General features: G+C 30.9%; 1 protein-coding gene across 1 annotated transcript in view; it reads left to right on the forward strand.

Moving 5' to 3' along the window:
• Positions 1-19091, forward strand: part of LOC130050363 (alpha-1,2-mannosyltransferase ALG9-like) — a 39812-nt gene that overhangs the window by 1263 nt on the left and 19458 nt on the right. Inside the window, exons 2-5 of the mRNA XM_056150236.1 lie at positions 6271-6406; positions 7519-7653; positions 9279-9349; positions 10937-11099. Of these exons, the coding sequence (XP_056006211.1) occupies positions 6271-6406; positions 7519-7653; positions 9279-9349; positions 10937-11099 (505 nt within the window). The remainder of the gene's footprint in view (positions 1-6270; positions 6407-7518; positions 7654-9278; positions 9350-10936; positions 11100-19091) is intronic.

Below are 19091 nucleotides of genomic sequence, written 5' to 3' on the forward strand. Positions count from 1 at the left end.
CCTATAACATAGTGTCATCAATAAGTTACCTATAACATAGTGTCATCAATAAGTTACCTATAACATAGTGTCATTAATAAGTTACCTATAACATAGTGTCAATCAATAAGTTACCTATAACATAGTGTCAATCAATAAGTTACCTATAACATAGTGTCAATCAATAAGTTACCTATAACATAGTGTCAATCAATAAGTTACCTATAACATAGTGTCAATCAATAAGTTACCTATAACATAGTGTCAATCAATAAGTTACCTATAACATAGTGTCAATCAATAAGTTACCTATAACATAGTGTCAATCAATAAGTTACCTATAACATAGTGTCATCAATAAGTTACCTATAACATAGTGTCATCAATAAGTTACCTATAACATAGTGTCATTAATAAGTTACCTATAACACAGTGTCATCAATAAGTTACCTATAACATAGTGTCAATCAATAAGTTACCTATAACATAGTGTCAATCAATAAGTTACCTATAACATAGTGTCAATCAATAAGTTACCTATAACATAGTGTCAATCAATAAGTTACCTATAACATAGTGTCAATCAATAAGTTACCTATAACATAGTGTCAATCAATAAGTTACCTATAACATAGTGTCAATCAATAAGTTACCTATAACATAGTGTCAATCAATAAGTTACCTATAACATAGTGTCAATCAATAAGTTACCTATAACATAGTGTCATTAATAAGTTACCTATAACATAGTGCTATAAATAAGTTACCTATAACATAATGTCATCAATAAGTTACCTATGATATAGTGTCATCAATAAGTTACCTATAACACAGTGTCATCAATAAGTTACCTATAACACAGTGTCATCAATAAGTTACCTATAACATAGTGTCAATCAATAAGTTACCTATAACACAGTGTCATCAATAAGTTACCTATAACATAGTGTCAATCAATAAGTTACCTATAACATAATGTCATCAATAAGTTACTTATAACATAGTGTCATCAATAAGTTACCTATGATATAGTGTCATCAATAAGTTACCTATAACATAGTGTCATCAATAAGTTACCTATAACATAGTGTCATCAATAAGTTACCTATAACATAGTGTCATTAATAAGTTATCTATAACATAATGTCATTAATAAGTTACCTATAACACAGTGTCATCAATAAGTTACTTATAACATAGTGCCATCAATAAGTTACCTATGATATAGTGTCATCAATAAGTTACCTATAACATAATGTCATCAATAAGTTACCTATAACATAGTGTCATCAATAAGTTACCTATAACACAGTGTCATCAATAAGTTACTTATAACATAGTGCCATCAATAAGTTACCTATGATATAGTGTCATCAATAAGTTACCTATAACATAGTGTCATCAATAAGTTACCTATAACAGTGTCATCAATAAGTTACCTATAACATAGTGCCATCAATAAGTTACCTATACCATAGTGTCATCAATAAGTTACCTATAACATAGTGCCATCAATAAGTTACCTATAACATAATGTCATCAATAAGTTACCTATTGCACAGTGCTATAAATAAGTTACCTATAACATAATGTCATCAATAAGTTACCTATAACATAGTGTCATCAATAAGTTACCTATAACATAGTGCCATCAATATGTTACCTATAACATAATGTCATTAATAAGTTACCTATAACATAATGTCATCAATAAGTTACCTATACCATAGTGTCATCAATAAGTTACCTATAACACAGTGTCATCAATAAGTTACCTATAACATAGTGTCATTAATAAGTTACCTATAACATAATGTCATCAATAAGTTACCTATAACATAGTGCTATAAATAAGTTACCTATAACATAATGTCATCAATAAGTTACCTATAACATAGTGCTATAAATAAGTTACCTATAACACAGTGCCATCAATAAGTCAATCGCTAGACACTGTCACCAAGTCTTGCTGAGGCGGATCAAATACATAAAGAATGTGTCATGTATATCCACTGAACATAGGTATATTGACATGTACATGTAGCTATAGTTATGACATTGAATCATTCTACCGGGATAAGATTATCGATAATACTTTCCAGAAATTTTGTGAATTAACAAACAAGAAATATCATGATTGTTTACAGGGTTAAAGGTTAAATTATTTTGTGATGAATTTTCTTGTTTAATTTTTATATTGCTTTACAAACAGCCCTATCAGTCACTTTTTATAAGGATGTTTTCTTTTTCTCTTCAAATTTGTGAAAAACAACACACTTTACAAAATTTTGTGTCAGAAGAAAACAAATATAAATAAACACACAATTCTGAGAGGTGAAGATCGCATTTATGTGTTGTTTTATCATTTATGTGTTGTTTTATCATTTATGTGGTATTGTTTTATCATTTATGTGTTGTTTTATCATTTATGTGTTATTGTTTTATCATTTATGTGTTGTTTTATCATTTATGTGTTGTTTTATCATTTATGTGTTGTTTTATCATTTATGTGTTGTTTTATCATTTATGTGGTATTGTTTTATCATTTATGTGTTGTTTTATCATTTATGTGGTATTGTTTTATCATTTATGTGGTATTGTTTTATCATTTATGTGGTATTGTTTTATCATTTATGTGTTGTTTTATCATTTATGTGGTATTGTTTTATCATTTATGTGGTATTGTTTTATCATTTATGTGTTGTTTTATCATTTATGTGTTGTTTTATCATTTATGTGTTGTTTTATCATTTATGTGGTATTGTTTTATCATTTATGTGGTATTGTTTTATCATTTATGTGGTATTGTTTTATCATTTATGTGGTATTGTTTTATCATTTATGTGGTATTGTTTTATCATTTATGTGGTATTGTTTTATCATTTATGTGTTGTTTTATCATTTATGTGGTATTGTTTTATCATTTATGTGGTATTGTTTTATCATTTATGTGGTATTGTTTTATCATTTATGTGGTATTGTTTTATCATTTATGTGGTATTGTTTTATCATTTATGTGGTATTGTTTTATCATTTATGTGGTATTGTTTTATCATTTATGTGGTATTGTTTTATCATTTATGTGGTATTGTTTTATCATTTATGTGTTGTTTTATCATTTATGTGGTATTGTTTTATCATTTATGTGGTATTGTTTTATCATTTATGTGGTATTGTTTTATCATTTATGTGGTATTGTTTTATCATTTATGTGTTGTTTTATCATTTATGTGGTATTGTTTTATCATTTATGTGTTGTTTTATCATTTATGTGTTGTTTTATCATTTATGTGTTGTTTTATCATTTATGTGGTATTGTTTTATCATTTATGTGGTATTGTTTTATCATTTATGTGGTATTGTTTTATCATTTATGTGGTATTGTTTTATCATTTATGTGTTGTTTTATCATTTATGTGTTATTGTTTTATCATTTATGTGTTGTTTTATCATTTATGTGTTGTTTTATCATTTATGTGTTGTTTTATCATTTATGTGTTGTTTTATCATTTATGTGGTATTGTTTTATCATTTATGTGTTGTTTTATCATTTATGTGGTATTGTTTTATCATTTATGTGGTATTGTTTTATCATTTATGTGGTATTGTTTTATCATTTATGTGTTGTTTTATCATTTATGTGGTATTGTTTTATCATTTATGTGGTATTGTTTTATCATTTATGTGTTGTTTTATCATTTATGTGTTGTTTTATCATTTATGTGTTGTTTTATCATTTATGTGGTATTGTTTTATCATTTATGTGGTATTGTTTTATCATTTATGTGGTATTGTTTTATCATTTATGTGGTATTGTTTTATCATTTATGTGGTATTGTTTTATCATTTATGTGTTGTTTTATCATTTATGTGGTATTGTTTTATCATTTATGTGGTATTGTTTTATCATTTATGTGGTATTGTTTTATCATTTATGTGGTATTGTTTTATCATTTATGTGGTATTGTTTTATCATTTATGTGGTATTGTTTTATCATTTATGTGGTATTGTTTTATCATTTATGTGGTATTGTTTTATCATTTATGTGTTGTTTTATCATTTATGTGGTATTGTTTTATCATTTATGTGGTATTGTTTTATCATTTATGTGGTATTGTTTTATCATTTATGTGTTGTTTTATCATTTATGTGGTATTGTTTTATCATTTATGTGGTATTGTTTTATCATTTATGTGGTATTGTTTTATCATTTATGTGTTGTTTTATCATTTATGTGGTATTGTTTTATCATTTATGTGTTGTTTTATCATTTATGTGTTGTTTTATCATTTATGTGGTATTGTTTTATCATTTATGTGTTGTTTTATCATTTATGTGGTATTGTTTTATCATTTATGTGGTATTGTTTTATCATTTATGTGTTGTTTTATCATTTATGTGGTATTGTTTTATCATTTATGTGGTATTGTTTTATCATTTATGTGGTATTGTTTTATCATTTATGTGGTATTGTTTTATCATTTATGTGTTGTTTTATCATTTATGTGGTATTGTTTTATCATTTATGTGTTGTTTTATCATTTATGTGTTGTTTTATCATTTATGTGTTGTTTTATCATTTATGTGGTATTGTTTTATCATTTATGTGGTATTGTTTTATCATTTATGTGGTATTGTTTTATCATTTATGTGGTATTGTTTTATCATTTATGTGTTGTTTTATCATTTATGTGTTATTGTTTTATCATTTATGTGTTGTTTTATCATTTATGTGTTGTTTTATCATTTATGTGTTGTTTTATCATTTATGTGTTGTTTTATCATTTATGTGGTATTGTTTTATCATTTATGTGTTGTTTTATCATTTATGTGGTATTGTTTTATCATTTATGTGGTATTGTTTTATCATTTATGTGGTATTGTTTTATCATTTATGTGTTGTTTTATCATTTATGTGGTATTGTTTTATCATTTATGTGGTATTGTTTTATCATTTATGTGTTGTTTTATCATTTATGTGTTGTTTTATCATTTATGTGTTGTTTTATCATTTATGTGGTATTGTTTTATCATTTATGTGGTATTGTTTTATCATTTATGTGGTATTGTTTTATCATTTATGTGGTATTGTTTTATCATTTATGTGGTATTGTTTTATCATTTATGTGGTATTGTTTTATCATTTATGTGTTGTTTTATCATTTATGTGGTATTGTTTTATCATTTATGTGGTATTGTTTTATCATTTATGTGGTATTGTTTTATCATTTATGTGGTATTGTTTTATCATTTATGTGGTATTGTTTTATCATTTATGTGGTATTGTTTTATCATTTATGTGTTGTTTTATCATTTATGTGGTATTGTTTTATCATTTATGTGGTATTGTTTTATCATTTATGTGGTATTGTTTTATCATTTATGTGGTATTGTTTTATCATTTATGTGTTGTTTTATCATTTATGTGGTATTGTTTTATCATTTATGTGGTATTGTTTTATCATTTATGTGGTATTGTTTTATCATTTATGTGTTGTTTTATCATTTATGTGGTATTGTTTTATCATTTATGTGTTGTTTTATCATTTATGTGTTGTTTTATCATTTATGTGGTATTGTTTTATCATTTATGTGTTGTTTTATCATTTATGTGGTATTGTTTTATCATTTATGTGGTATTGTTTTATCATTTATGTGTTGTTTTATCATTTATGTGGTATTGTTTTATCATTTATGTGGTATTGTTTTATCATTTATGTGGTATTGTTTTATCATTTATGTGGTATTGTTTTATCATTTATGTGGTATTGTTTTATCATTTATGTGTTGTTTTATCATTTATGTGGTATTGTTTTATCATTTATGTGTTGTTTTATCATTTATGTGTTGTTTTATCATTTATGTGGTATTGTTTTATCATTTATGTGTTGTTTTATCATTTATGTGGTATTGTTTTATCATTTATGTGGTATTGTTTTATCATTTATGTGTTGTTTTATCATTTATGTGGTATTGTTTTATCATTTATGTGGTATTGTTTTATCATTTATGTGGTATTGTTTTATCATTTATGTGGTATTGTTTTATCATTTATGTGGTATTGTTTTATCATTTATGTGGTATTGTTTTATCATTTATGTGGTATTGTTTTATCATTTATGTGGTATTGTTTTATCATTTATGTGGTATTGTTTTATCATCTGTTTGCCAATAAGACATATCCTTATTAATTTCATATGCTTTGATAAATATGTAGAGTGTGTTTGAAGGACACAGGATACATTTTAGCTCTCTGCATTGAATACTGATATTACACTTTATTTTTGCAGTGAGGAGACCAATTATGAGTTTCCATGGACACCAAAGGGATATACTGCCTTTAAGATCCTCCTCTCTGCCAGACTGTGTGCAGCAGTGTGGAATATTGTCGGAGATTGTGATGAAACCTACAACTACTGGGAACCGGTTAGTGTCCAGTGTATATTATGTAAGGGATACAAGACGAAGATGGTCTATTATGTCAGATACGGGACTGGCGCGAGCCGTGTAGCAGCGAGTGATCAGTCCCATATCTGACATAATAGACCATCGGAGTCTTGTATCTTACTTAAAACATTGTTCTATCTAAAACAGTATTTCTCATAATATTGGCCTGCTCTTAATAATACTGGATTATGTTTAGTACAGTATGAAAAATGAAAAATAAAGTACTGTCAAGACAAAGAACTGACGTCACAACAATGTTTTAATATTTATTATATACCCATCAATGTTTCGTCATTACGATACTGTGGATTTCACAGTGTGATCCGGTTTTCTGGATCACCACACTGGTTTTCTGATTCCATATCAGTATCCTCTGAAACTGATGCCGTCACAATACATCAACACGTTTTTTGTGGAAAATATCAACCTGTCACAAAAAAAGACTGCATACACAAAATATAATTTTCACTGTATATCTGTGTTTTGGATAATTTGGATTGCATTTGTTATCTTATAAATGTGGATTTAAAGATGCGTAAGGGGGTAGATGATAAATTTATCATTACTACAGTAACTCGATTGGAAGAGTTGGATCACGTTTCGTTGAGAGGTGCGGATCATCAGATCAAACTCAACACTTCACGTCTCATGTGATCTGATGATCCATGCCTGTCAACTTGACGTGATCCGATTCTTCCGATAAGTTACTGTTAGAAGTAATGAGATAGAGAGAGAGAGAGAGAGAGAGATTGAGAGAGAGAGAGAGACCGACCGAGAGAGAGAGAGAGAGATATCAAAATATATTTTTAAAAATTACCTACCGTAGATCTATCTTTATTGTCTTAGATAAACTGATTTAGATAGAATACACTTCTGTATGAAGAATTTGTTAAAGGTACATATATCTATACAGAAGCCGATACTAGCTATTGGATAATCGTATAGTATTTTTCTCAACAAGTGTATTGATCTATAATTGTCAGTAATTCCACACTGATTACATTTTTATCTTATTTAATTTTAATTGTGGAATATTGTTCTGAAATTTTTAATCAGTGCTAAGTTTGTACAAAAATATAATCTTGTTGCAGATGCACTTTCTGATGTTTGGTAAAGGTTACCAGACCTGGGAATATTCCCCTATGTATGCAGTCCGCTCCTATGCCTATCTCTGGATCCATGCCTTACCAATCTCCCTCTACAAGTCATTATTTAGCACAAACAAGGTACATAATTCATGTTACATGTAACTCATGATTTAGCGAAAAGTTATGTAACCATCTGAGATCTTCTACAGGAAATTTATGATATTTATTCTGTAATTTACGTTTCTATTGTGAATATATGTAATACTTTACACAGTGAAAATGTTGTCAAATGCAGGGTAGATAAAAAAAAAACTTATGAAAAGGAGTACTATATATGTGTTACTCAATCTAATTAAAATTAGATCCTATGATCTGCTCATCTACTATTCCTACACATAGGTGTAGCGATAGTAGATGAGCGGTTCATAGGATCTGATTTTAATTAGATTGATATGGTTCTGAAATTCTATATTAATGAATGTTATAGAAGAAAAAAAGATGTATTTTCTATACAGGGCAAACGACATATTCAGACAATGAAGAGCATTTATGTTGTTATCAAAGGGGATATGGTGGTCACCAGCACTGGAGAAAAAATTGATGACACCCTTACATCTACATTATAGCGTAAATTGCTATAGTTCTGATGACCATCATATCCCTATGATGACAACAACTTCATTGTGTATTCTGGTATTTAAATCTATCTATATCCCTCACAACTACCCCAGTAAATTACTGAAAAGATATCACTCACAACTACCCCAGTAAATTACTGAAAAGATATCACTCACAACTACCCCAGTAAATTACTGAACTGATATCCCTCACAACTACCCCAGTAAATTACTGAACTGATATCCCTCACAACTACCCTAGTAAATTACTGAAAAGATATCACTCACAACTACCCCAGTAAATTACTGAAAAGATATCCTTCACAACTACCCCAGTAAATTACTGAAAAGATATCCCTCACAACTACCCCAGTAAATTACTGAACTGATATCCCTCACAACTACCCCAGTAAATTCCTGAAAATATATCCCTCATAACTACCCCAGTAAATTACTGAAAAGATATCCCTCACAACTACCCTAGTAAATTATTAAAAAGATATCACTCACAACTACCCCAGTAAATTACTGAAAAGATTTCCATCACAACTACCCCAGTAAATTAATAAACTGATATCCCTCACAACTACCCCAGTAAATTACTGAACTGATATCCCTCACAACTACCCCAGTAAATTACTGAAAAGATATCCCTCACAACTACCCTAGTAAATTACTGAAAAGATATCCCTCACAACTACCCCAGTAAATTACTGAAAAGATTTCCCTCACAACTACCCCAGTAAATTACTGAAAAGATATCCCTGGTACATGTACATGTATATATGATCAAGACACTGATGGTGGGTAGATGTAGCTACTATATATATATATATATATATATATATATATATAATATATATATATATATATATATATATATATATATATATATATATATATATATTCCACTAGTAATGGAGATCTAGATTGATTAATGTTATTTTTTCTGGATAGCATTGATAAGCATCTTTTCAGAGGTACAACACATGTTCCTTATGTGTTCAGATGCTATAAATTCTTTCTGTATGGTGACAAAACTTTCATTGCTCCACATTTTTTAATTCTCTTTTTATTATACAAGTATACTGTGCATGTATGTTGACAATAACTGATGCAGTAATGCGCTTTTCCTGTCTATTTCAGATCATGCTGTTCTACATTCTACGCTGTGTATTTGCTTTTGCATGTGCTTCCTGTGAGGTTTATTTTTACAAGTAAGTAATTATTCTGTTTCCATAATGAACACTGTATTATTTATTTGATATATATATATATATATATATATATATATATATATATATATATATCAAAGAACATTTCAATTTGTCTTTAAAAATTATACATTTCTCATAATAATAGTAATACATTTTTCTCTCATATCTACGTATGTAAGATACAGATATTCTATGAAAGAAAGATATTTCTATCTTTCATATCACGTGACATTTATCTTACATATCCCGTGACGTAATAATAAACTAGCCTACAACTTCGTAAAGCTCTTGTACAAAAAATGACAGATTGTAATGTCCCTGATAATCTCCAGGTGTACAAAATGTATGTGACCGGACACAAAAATACACATTCCTTGAACAACTACCGCACACTCAACAACAATCACAAATTCCTCATATCGAAAATGCTGTCGAGTACATCTATGTCATTCGGTGCATTATGCCAGTTCACAGAAACCCAGCCCACACGGTCTATTACTTCTAGGCCTACCTCCACATTCACTCTGTCAACGTCTACTGTCCGTGTCTCAGGTGAAATAAGTGCCTTCGATGTCCATGAGACTCGAGTCCTTTCACGCGTGGAAAACGAAAGTCTACAGATCCATGTCCATATCCACCAACAAAAACCACTTGGAATCTCTCGTCACACACTCATCATCAAATAATTGCTCTATTAATATCAATATCAATGCTCCTTTAAAAAGAAAGCGTGCAGTTGCGGATTCAGATTCTGATTAGGTCTGTCAAAATGTTTCGCACTGGTGGACTGCCGAGTGACGTCACGCATCACCCTGATTATTGATTTATTGTGTACTTATTCAAAGAGGAATAACTCTAATACAATTCACTTATACCCTCGTCGTCCGATTTTTGTCAGCAACGTAGTTGCCAAAATGAAGGTCGTAGAATTCGATTCTGGTGTTATTTTTAATGTACAGTGAAAAATTATTTAATTGGAAAATTCTCAAAATGGCGTCACTAGGCACAAGGAAAATGGAAAAGTTCTAGAAATATGAGAGAAAAATACTCTCTTATGAGTTGCCATGAAATATTATGGTGATTCCACCCTCGGGGTTGCAAAAATGCGCTAAAACCCTCGGCAAAGCCTCGGGTTTCACAGCTTTTTTGCAACCCTCGGGTGGAATCACCTTATATTTCATGGTTACTCATAAGAGAGTCTTATAATCTGCTATCCTGTATAATTATTAGAGAAATATGTCATTTTAATTTAAAGACAAATTTGAAATGGTTTTTTGATACAAAAAGAAAAAGTATCAATTGGCACACTTATGCTATAAAATACATTTGTATTTATAGTAGATGGGAGATGTTTGTTACATGAGAAAAATGAACAATGTGGAATTGCATTATTAGATACATCACTCGTGGTGTGTGACTCTTGCACATTCTCTGTCAGGGTACTTTTTTCTTGTGTAAGTGCACATGTATCAAAGTGTTAGTATTGTCCAATCAGAAGACATTATAACTATTAAGTATAGAAATTTTGTTAAATTTAAATTTTTCATCACTGAGATTTGTGAAAAAGTGGTTTTTGTACTTTTTTAGAGGTGTGTGTAAACAATTTGGAGCCAACACAGGAAGGATAACTCTTGCTGTCTTGTTGATCAGTCCTGGAATGTTTATTTCGTCCACTGCCTTTCTCCCCAGTAGTTTTTGTATGTACATGACTCTGCTGTCAATGGGGGCCTGGTTCCAGGAACATCTTCAGGTAAGACATATTTGTCTTCTGCTTTCACCGTTAACTGGTATTAAGGGGCTAGCTGTTCGTCTGTCTGTGAGATGTCAGTTTCTGGATGTTAATCTCGGATACTGTTTGAACTTAAGCAATGAAATGACACAAAAAGAGTCTCTGTGATCTGATGATGACCCCTGTTTATTTATTTAGCCCAAAAGGTCAAAGGTGACATATGTTTAGAAATAGTTTCCAAATGATATGAAGTTTTATCATTGTGTGAAAATGCATTATTTGAGCTTTCATGATAAAACTTCATATGAATATAGTCTTGATGACTAAACGATGACCGTGTTGTAAAAGGTTATTGTTTTCTAGAGTCACCAGGACACTCATCTCTAAGAACATTTCATATCTGATAGTCTAATTAGCAATGAACTTCATAAAAAGTTTCCCATTTTAAAAACACAGATGAAATAAATATAACTTTTAATAGGGGACATACATGTAAATATCTGAATACGCATTATACTTTATCATCATGATCCTTGTCTCATAATGTAACATCAAAACTAAACTATTGATTTGTATCCTTACATTTTCAAGTGAATCTTTTTAAATGTTTATATTTGAACAGGAAGCTTTTAGTGTTGCTTGCAAAGCATGGTAGAATTATAAGGATCATGAAGGATTGTCCACTGTCCGTCTGTCTGTCTGTGTGTCTCTGTCTGGATGATCACATACATGTATTATAGGTGACACCTGGATTCTTATATAAATGGAGCACTTTAATTTACTGTGTGGGAGGGATGAATATTCCATTAGAGATTGTGCTCTTAGTGCACCACCTTTATAGAAAACAAAATGATGAAAAAAGAAACATTTTACAGCAACATTTTGTATCATTAAGTGACATACTATAAATTGTAGTTGCCAACTAACCCGATTTTGTTGGGTTACACCTGATTTTTCGACCCGTAACCCGATTATTTTTTTTATGACCCAGCGGGTCATACCTTTCACCCGATTTCTGGGTTTGGTTTTGTAAAATAGTTCGCGCATGTAATTTCCAGTTTGCAACACAAGCTTGGATCTAGTAAACAATGCCATGGCCATGTACATTACAGATAAGTTATCAAAGCAGGTGTTAACAATTATCTGTGAGTTTTTTGACAAATCATGGATTAAACTCCTTCATGTAGAATGGCTTCCATCAGGAAGAGATCCTTATCAGGGCCAGCAGACACGCCAACAAAAACAAAAAGATTGATACTTATGTTCCTACCAATAAATCTGGGAAAACGACTTTTCATGGGTAAAAAATAAAGTTATTGAGGACATCGTGCAGCTTATTATGCATTCTTTAACTCACACTTGTCTACTGGGTCTGGAGCTTAAAATGATCTGATCGATCCGTCCCACGGTCGGTCCGCCCCTAGTCGATCCGTCCTTAGATGGTCCGTCCCCTGGTCAATTCGGCCCATTTTGCTTAGTCAATTCGGCCCCTCCAATTTTTTTTTATTAAAGATATAATAAATGATTGATTACTTTAAAAGAAAAAAGGGATGTTTTTGCATGCATATTGTTAGGTACGTGTATGTAAACAAAATTATTTAGGGCTAAATACAACCCTTCGGCTTTATCATCTTCGCAAGATGAGGCTTTATAATTTTTGTTTGAAGTGCAATAATCAGTACAAATGGTTATGAAAAGGTAAGCCCATTAATCATTGTGAAAACGCCTCAGTGAAAACACTTAGAGTTTTTATAACTGCATTGTTGTGCAATCTTTGATCATTAATAAGAGCTTACAGTAACCTAACTATTAGAAGTTTTTTTGAAGAAAAAACTCCAGGAGTTCAAAGAATTGCTCAGAGCTTAGGAATATTTTTGATCTACTTTTTGAAACCAAGGATATACATGTATAAGCCAATCTTCAAAATGGCCTAGTGTAGCAGGGCCCCTACTGGGCAGTCTGCATTTTAAATCTACACCATCAACACCATCATCGGCCTGCCATTCTGACAATGGAGTTTCCATGCCAGTACTGTCACCGTTAGGTTCGACCCCGGCAGCAAACATTAGAGTGTGAAAGGTGCAAAATGTGGCAGCATCGTACACGCAACACAGGTTTACCACTGTATTCATAGGTCGTTGCTTAATGGTTTCGTTCATCACGAAATATGTTACGTTAATCTGCAATCAAGCCATAAATACCAGATAGCATATATTAAAGGATCACTACCAGATGTCAGAAGATGTCAGAGGAAATTCGCAGATGAATTAAACCAATTCAGTACTGTAAATAACACTTGGAAAGATAGTTTAAAAAACGTAGTACATGTAATTATTTTTTCTGGGCTGGATCGACTAGGGGACATATTAACAAGGGGACGAATCGACTAATTAACGGATTGATAATGGGATGGAACGTCTAGAAATTGTATATTGTTCATCTCCATCAGTCTTGAAAAATTCAAAATATGTCACTATCAGTTACAATGCTTCTCTTCAATAAAATAGTACACAAAACACACATTTCTGTTGTAAATATTTTTGAAATATAAACACCTATAACACATGTAATCCTAATAATTATGTTGTAAATGCCGTTTCGCATTATGACCATATGTTTTGCTTTCCAAAGAGGGTCATGACCCTCTTTTTACATGTTGGAGGTTGGCAACTATGACTATTATCAAAAGCCGGTTTAACATTATAACTTAACAGCATTTTCTATATTTGGAAGTGTGTATAGTCAGAAAAAAGATGTTGCAATTTTGCTAGATCTGTGAAATTAATTTGGAAGTGAATGATAAGAATTAGGTTGAATTGCCAGAATACATGTGTGTCACAAAATAAGGCCTGCTTCATGGGTTTTTTAATGACTATACCTTCATTGTATTCTTTGACCTTAATAATTATCAAATGTGTTATCAAAACTACTTTCCAAGATGACAATGACATAGAAATTCATAAAATAAACAAGTTTAATAAAAGGAATGAGTGGCCTTTGCATGAAATGTAACTAATTTAAACTCTTAACCTTAATTATTATCTTACATGACTGAGAGCTCAAGTAAGCTTTTCTGATAAAAATCGCATCATCTGTTAACTTTTCACATTTTTATATGGCCGTCAAAGACGGGACGTATTATAGTATGGCGTCCTCCATCTGTATGTCCGGACCTTGTAGGCAAAATACAAAATAAACTGTAAGTTTCAGGATCTTACAACTTGGTTCATTTGATCACCATGATGAGAGGAAGATGTTTTATATTGTTTTTCAAGGTCCAGTCAAAGGTCAAGGTCGTATTTTCAGTTACAAGGAAAACCTTGTACGCAGAATACAGATATTGGAACAAGGATCTTGCAACTTAGTACATTTAATCACCATGATGAGAGGAAGATGCTTATTGTTTTTCAAGGTTAGAGGTCAAGGTTGTAGTATCAGTTCATGAGAAAACCTTGTATGCAGAATACAGACCAAACTATTGAGGCTAGGACCGTCAAACTTGGTGTACTTACTCCTCATGCCAATTGGAGGACGCCTTTTGTTCTTCAAAGGTCAAGGTCGTAGTATCACTTAGTAGGAAAACATTGTAGACAGGATACAGATCGAACAGTTGGGGCTAGGACCATCAAACTTGGTACACATACACCTTATGCCAAGCAGAGGATGCCTATTGTTTCTTGAGGTTATTTAGTAGAAAAATCTTGTTTTCATCACAGATACCGATATTGCCTTGAAATTAAGTCACAAGCAACATGGATTTGATGTATTCTACATTCAAATGCAAAATGGACAAAACTACTGGGGGAAGAACGAATGACTTGTATAGAAAAGATATGGGTATTTGGAATAGATTTTATCAATAATTTAAGGGTAAAAATAACCAACAGTTTTTGGATATATGTGTTTCAGAGCTGGTCAAATATAAACTCTGCAAAAGATAAAATCAACTCAGATTTTTATTGTGAACATATTTGTTATAATCCAAATATGACTATTGGTGGAAGATCAGTATTGTTTAAAAGTCTGCATGATTTAGGGATTATATTTATTTATGATCTTCTTGATGAAAATAGTAACTTGTACAGCTTTGGTTATGTACAAAATGTTTTGAAAGGTAAAATGAATTTTGTAGAAAATGCAGGACTAAAGAAAGCAATCCAACAAAGACAAGTTCTTATACAAGACAATACAAGAACTACAAAACCACTTTTGCCTATTATTCCCTCTACTATCTCAATATATTTCAAAGATAAAAAAGGTTGTAAAGATATGTATAAGCAATTGATAAGCCACAAAGCAACCAAAATTGAATCTATATCAAAATGGGAAGAAACAGAAGAAGGTTTTTCAGAGCTAGAATGGAAAAATATATTTGAACTTCCTTTTAAAACAACTCAAGAATCTAAATTGCAATGGTTCTTACACAGAATATTTCCATGCAACTATTATTTACATAAACTTAGAATTGTTGATTCCCCAATTTGCACATTTTGCAAGAGGGATTTTGAAACTATTGATCACATATTTGTAGAATGTCCATGTGTGAAAGAGATCTGGTATGGAATTGAAGAATGGCTTTGCGAAAAACTGGACAGGCATATTAGTTTTGATAGACAAGCAATTCTTTCTGGAAAATTTGCTAATAAGAATATACAGAAGGTGGAAAATTTGATAATTCTGATGATAAAGCAATACAGTGGAGCCTCGGTAATCCGGACGCCATTAATCCGGACGCTTCACTTTCCGGACGATTTTTCCAGGGAACGGAATTTTTATACATTATTTTGCATCTTTAATCTGGAAATTCGCCTTCCGGATCCGGACGGTCACTTTTTACTACAAAATGTTATAATGCATTGAAAATTGTACCGTTAATCCGGACGGTAATTTTGTTTAGGGAAGGTCTGTGTCGGACAATTTAAAACACGCCAAACTGTCTAATTGAAGCGATTACCGGTACCCTGTCAACAACTCCCTATAATTAGGTGGTGTGTGATGATATGTCAGGTAGATAGCACGTGCCGATCGAGATATTGTATTGCCAATTTTCGCACATAAGAGTTTTATTGCGTGTAGTGTTGAATTTTTTAAATAAATCTGTAGCATATTATTTTTGTAGTCTTGATCAATACTCTAATAGTATTAATGAATTAAACATCATGCCGTAATGATAATTTTTTAACTGCTACACATATCAGTTGTACTGATTCGTAAATTCATATCGGCTTATTCAAATCTAAAGAGTGTAGATTATACTTCTAGATTCTGGATTTTATACTGTTGATTGGCGTGAAATATACATGTATGTTCATGCACATGTATATGTAGTATAAGTTTTTAACGTTTAGAATGTCACGCATGTAGAATGTACCTGTGTACGATTGATTCTTGTTACGATGTTGTAGAGCTTTATTGCTTTCAAATTTTTAAACTCTGGGTAGAAATGAGAAAATTGCCATTTTAAGGAAAATGACAATTAAAGTCTGTATGTACCTGTAATGTTAGTTTCACCCGAGTTTTGTTCCGTTATTATCGCATCATGAAAATAATAGGTGCGCGTGACTAGATCAAAGCAGTAGTAGGTCTTGATATTACAAGCTTAAATGATTTTGTTCTCCCGATATTGTCTTGGTTAATTATAGAATAAGGAATATGAACTCTGGCAGATTGAATTTTGGTTAAAGAATGTTGTCAACTGACATCATAATCACGAAATCCTTATATCAACTTTGGATGATGAAGATTGTTTTAACAGACCGCCGAACCCGTGAATCGTGACAGATGGAAATTACTAGCCTCTTTAAGAAGTAAAAGTGTGATGAAATGTTTGAAGTGTAAATGATTATGTTAGTTACTAATGATTTATTTACTTATAGTTACATAAAGTGCTTCATTATTTGTTTTAGTGCATAGGGTACACAGTTTTGTATATTTATATGTAGGGATCATATGCATGTACAATGTAAACACAGGCAAATACACTGAACACGTACATTAAATTTTAGTGCTTTGAAATACATGTAAATGTTAACATTATCATAATTTATTTACTAATGCAAATGGTTAAATCCAATGATAGAATGTGTTTAATTCACTATGCATCAATAAAGTAGGCACGTATTGGCTACTTATGCAAAGATAGAAAATATGCGATTCAATTATCCGGACGCTTCATTTATCCAGACTATTTTGCTGGGAACCAAAGTGTCCGGGTTAACGAGGCTCCACTGTATATCTATATCAGTAAATTCTCATGTATAAGCAAATTAAGTATAGATGCATCCAAAAAATTATCATTGATAGAATTACAGTTGAAAAACTTTTGTTGTTGAAAAACTGCAGGTATAGGGAGTTTGAGAGATACTGGCAAAATATTTATGATTGTATTAGTGTATTAAAAAGTTGTTTTTTTACCCTAAGTTTGTGTTCCATGCCCCACTTTGTTTTATGTGTTCTTTCTTTCTTTCTCTCTTTCTCTTTCTTTATATTTATAAAAATGTCTTTTGCGTATGAATATTGATGGTATTATTGTGTAGTTAAATTACATATATGTATATAATGTAAAAGTCAAATAAAAAATCAAACAATAAAAAAAAAGTCACAAGCTTCCTCTCAGAGGAATATTAGTTTAGTTTGCATTTCTGTTGGATTGGTGCGCTATGACTGGTGCAACCTTAGGGGTAAAAAGTAGGTAAAACAATTTTCCAGATTGTTTTCGCTATGAATACACTCAGGATCCCTTTCAGAGAAAAACATAATGAGTTCACACTTCAACTTGATTGGTACACCATGGCCTACTTTAGGGCTAAAAGCAGTATCCTTAAGGTGATTAAGGATTACAAATACACATTTTACGAACCACAAAAGTCTACATTGCACAAATTGATGCAATTATCTCCTATATTTAAGTTCATAACCCACCGTATAAGGGTGTGACCATGCACATAGGAGGTTTGAAAGTTTAATTTACATTGGAATAGAAATAAAAAATCTTAATAAAAAGTCTGCTCAAAAACCATGATCCACATAATCAGTATTATAAAGGAATATCAGCAAACATTGTCATGAACCTGCAATTATATTAAATCAGCTGGTATGTTGATTAACACCTTCTGTGAAATATCTTAATCTAAAACCGTTTCGCGATATTTGTACATTATGTCCAATATGCAGATAAAAAAGTCTATGTTTTGATGAATCTGAATATGTCCACACTCTTTAAAACTGGAGCAAATGCATACATAATCATTAGAAATATCTCCTGTGTCAAAATATCTCCTGTGTCCGTACTGCGTAGTGCTTGCTTAATGGATGAATAATTCACAACTCTACAGCAGCCATGGTCATTTTTATGAAAGGTTTGCATTTCTTCCATTACCATACAATTTTATCCATGCTGTCAGCAGCTGAGAAGGAAATTCTATACATATGTTAGATGATATTTTAAAGATCATTTAATCATAAAAACTTGCATAGTTAAAAGGAAAGGGTTTGTTGTAATTAAAAAATACAGCAGTTTGATATATCTTGTTTTTTATTTGGTTTCTTTTTTATTTGTTTTGAGAAATCTGTATGTACTTAAACTTATCGTCATTATTTTGTAATATTGAGGATTTACAAAGCAGCCTAAGGTGCAATGTACATGTAAAACTGTAAAAGGCAGAACAAGGACGTCTGTAGTGTGTGCATTATAGGTCCTAGGGTCACATAATACATGTACAGGTGTTTTCATAGTGAAAGTAGTATTATTGATCTTGAAAATTATTTGTCAGAGAAATTGGTTTATTCATGAAGAGGGAAATAGTTAGCTACCTGCAGAGTTAACAATGTGTGTGTTTACACATGGCTTAGAACAGCTTTATCAGATAAAGCCCTTCAGTCATACGAGTCAGGAGAAATAGAGCATATATAAGCAGTAATTGTAAACAGCGCCCTCTACCAAGGATCAAGGAAATAGAACTCAGATTGGCAAAAGTAGGTTGTTTCACGGCCAACACATTTAATTTCATTAAC

Source organism: Ostrea edulis, chromosome 9, assembly GCF_947568905.1.
Source record: "Ostrea edulis chromosome 9, xbOstEdul1.1, whole genome shotgun sequence".
Classification (NCBI taxonomy): domain Eukaryota; kingdom Metazoa; phylum Mollusca; class Bivalvia; order Ostreida; family Ostreidae; genus Ostrea; species Ostrea edulis.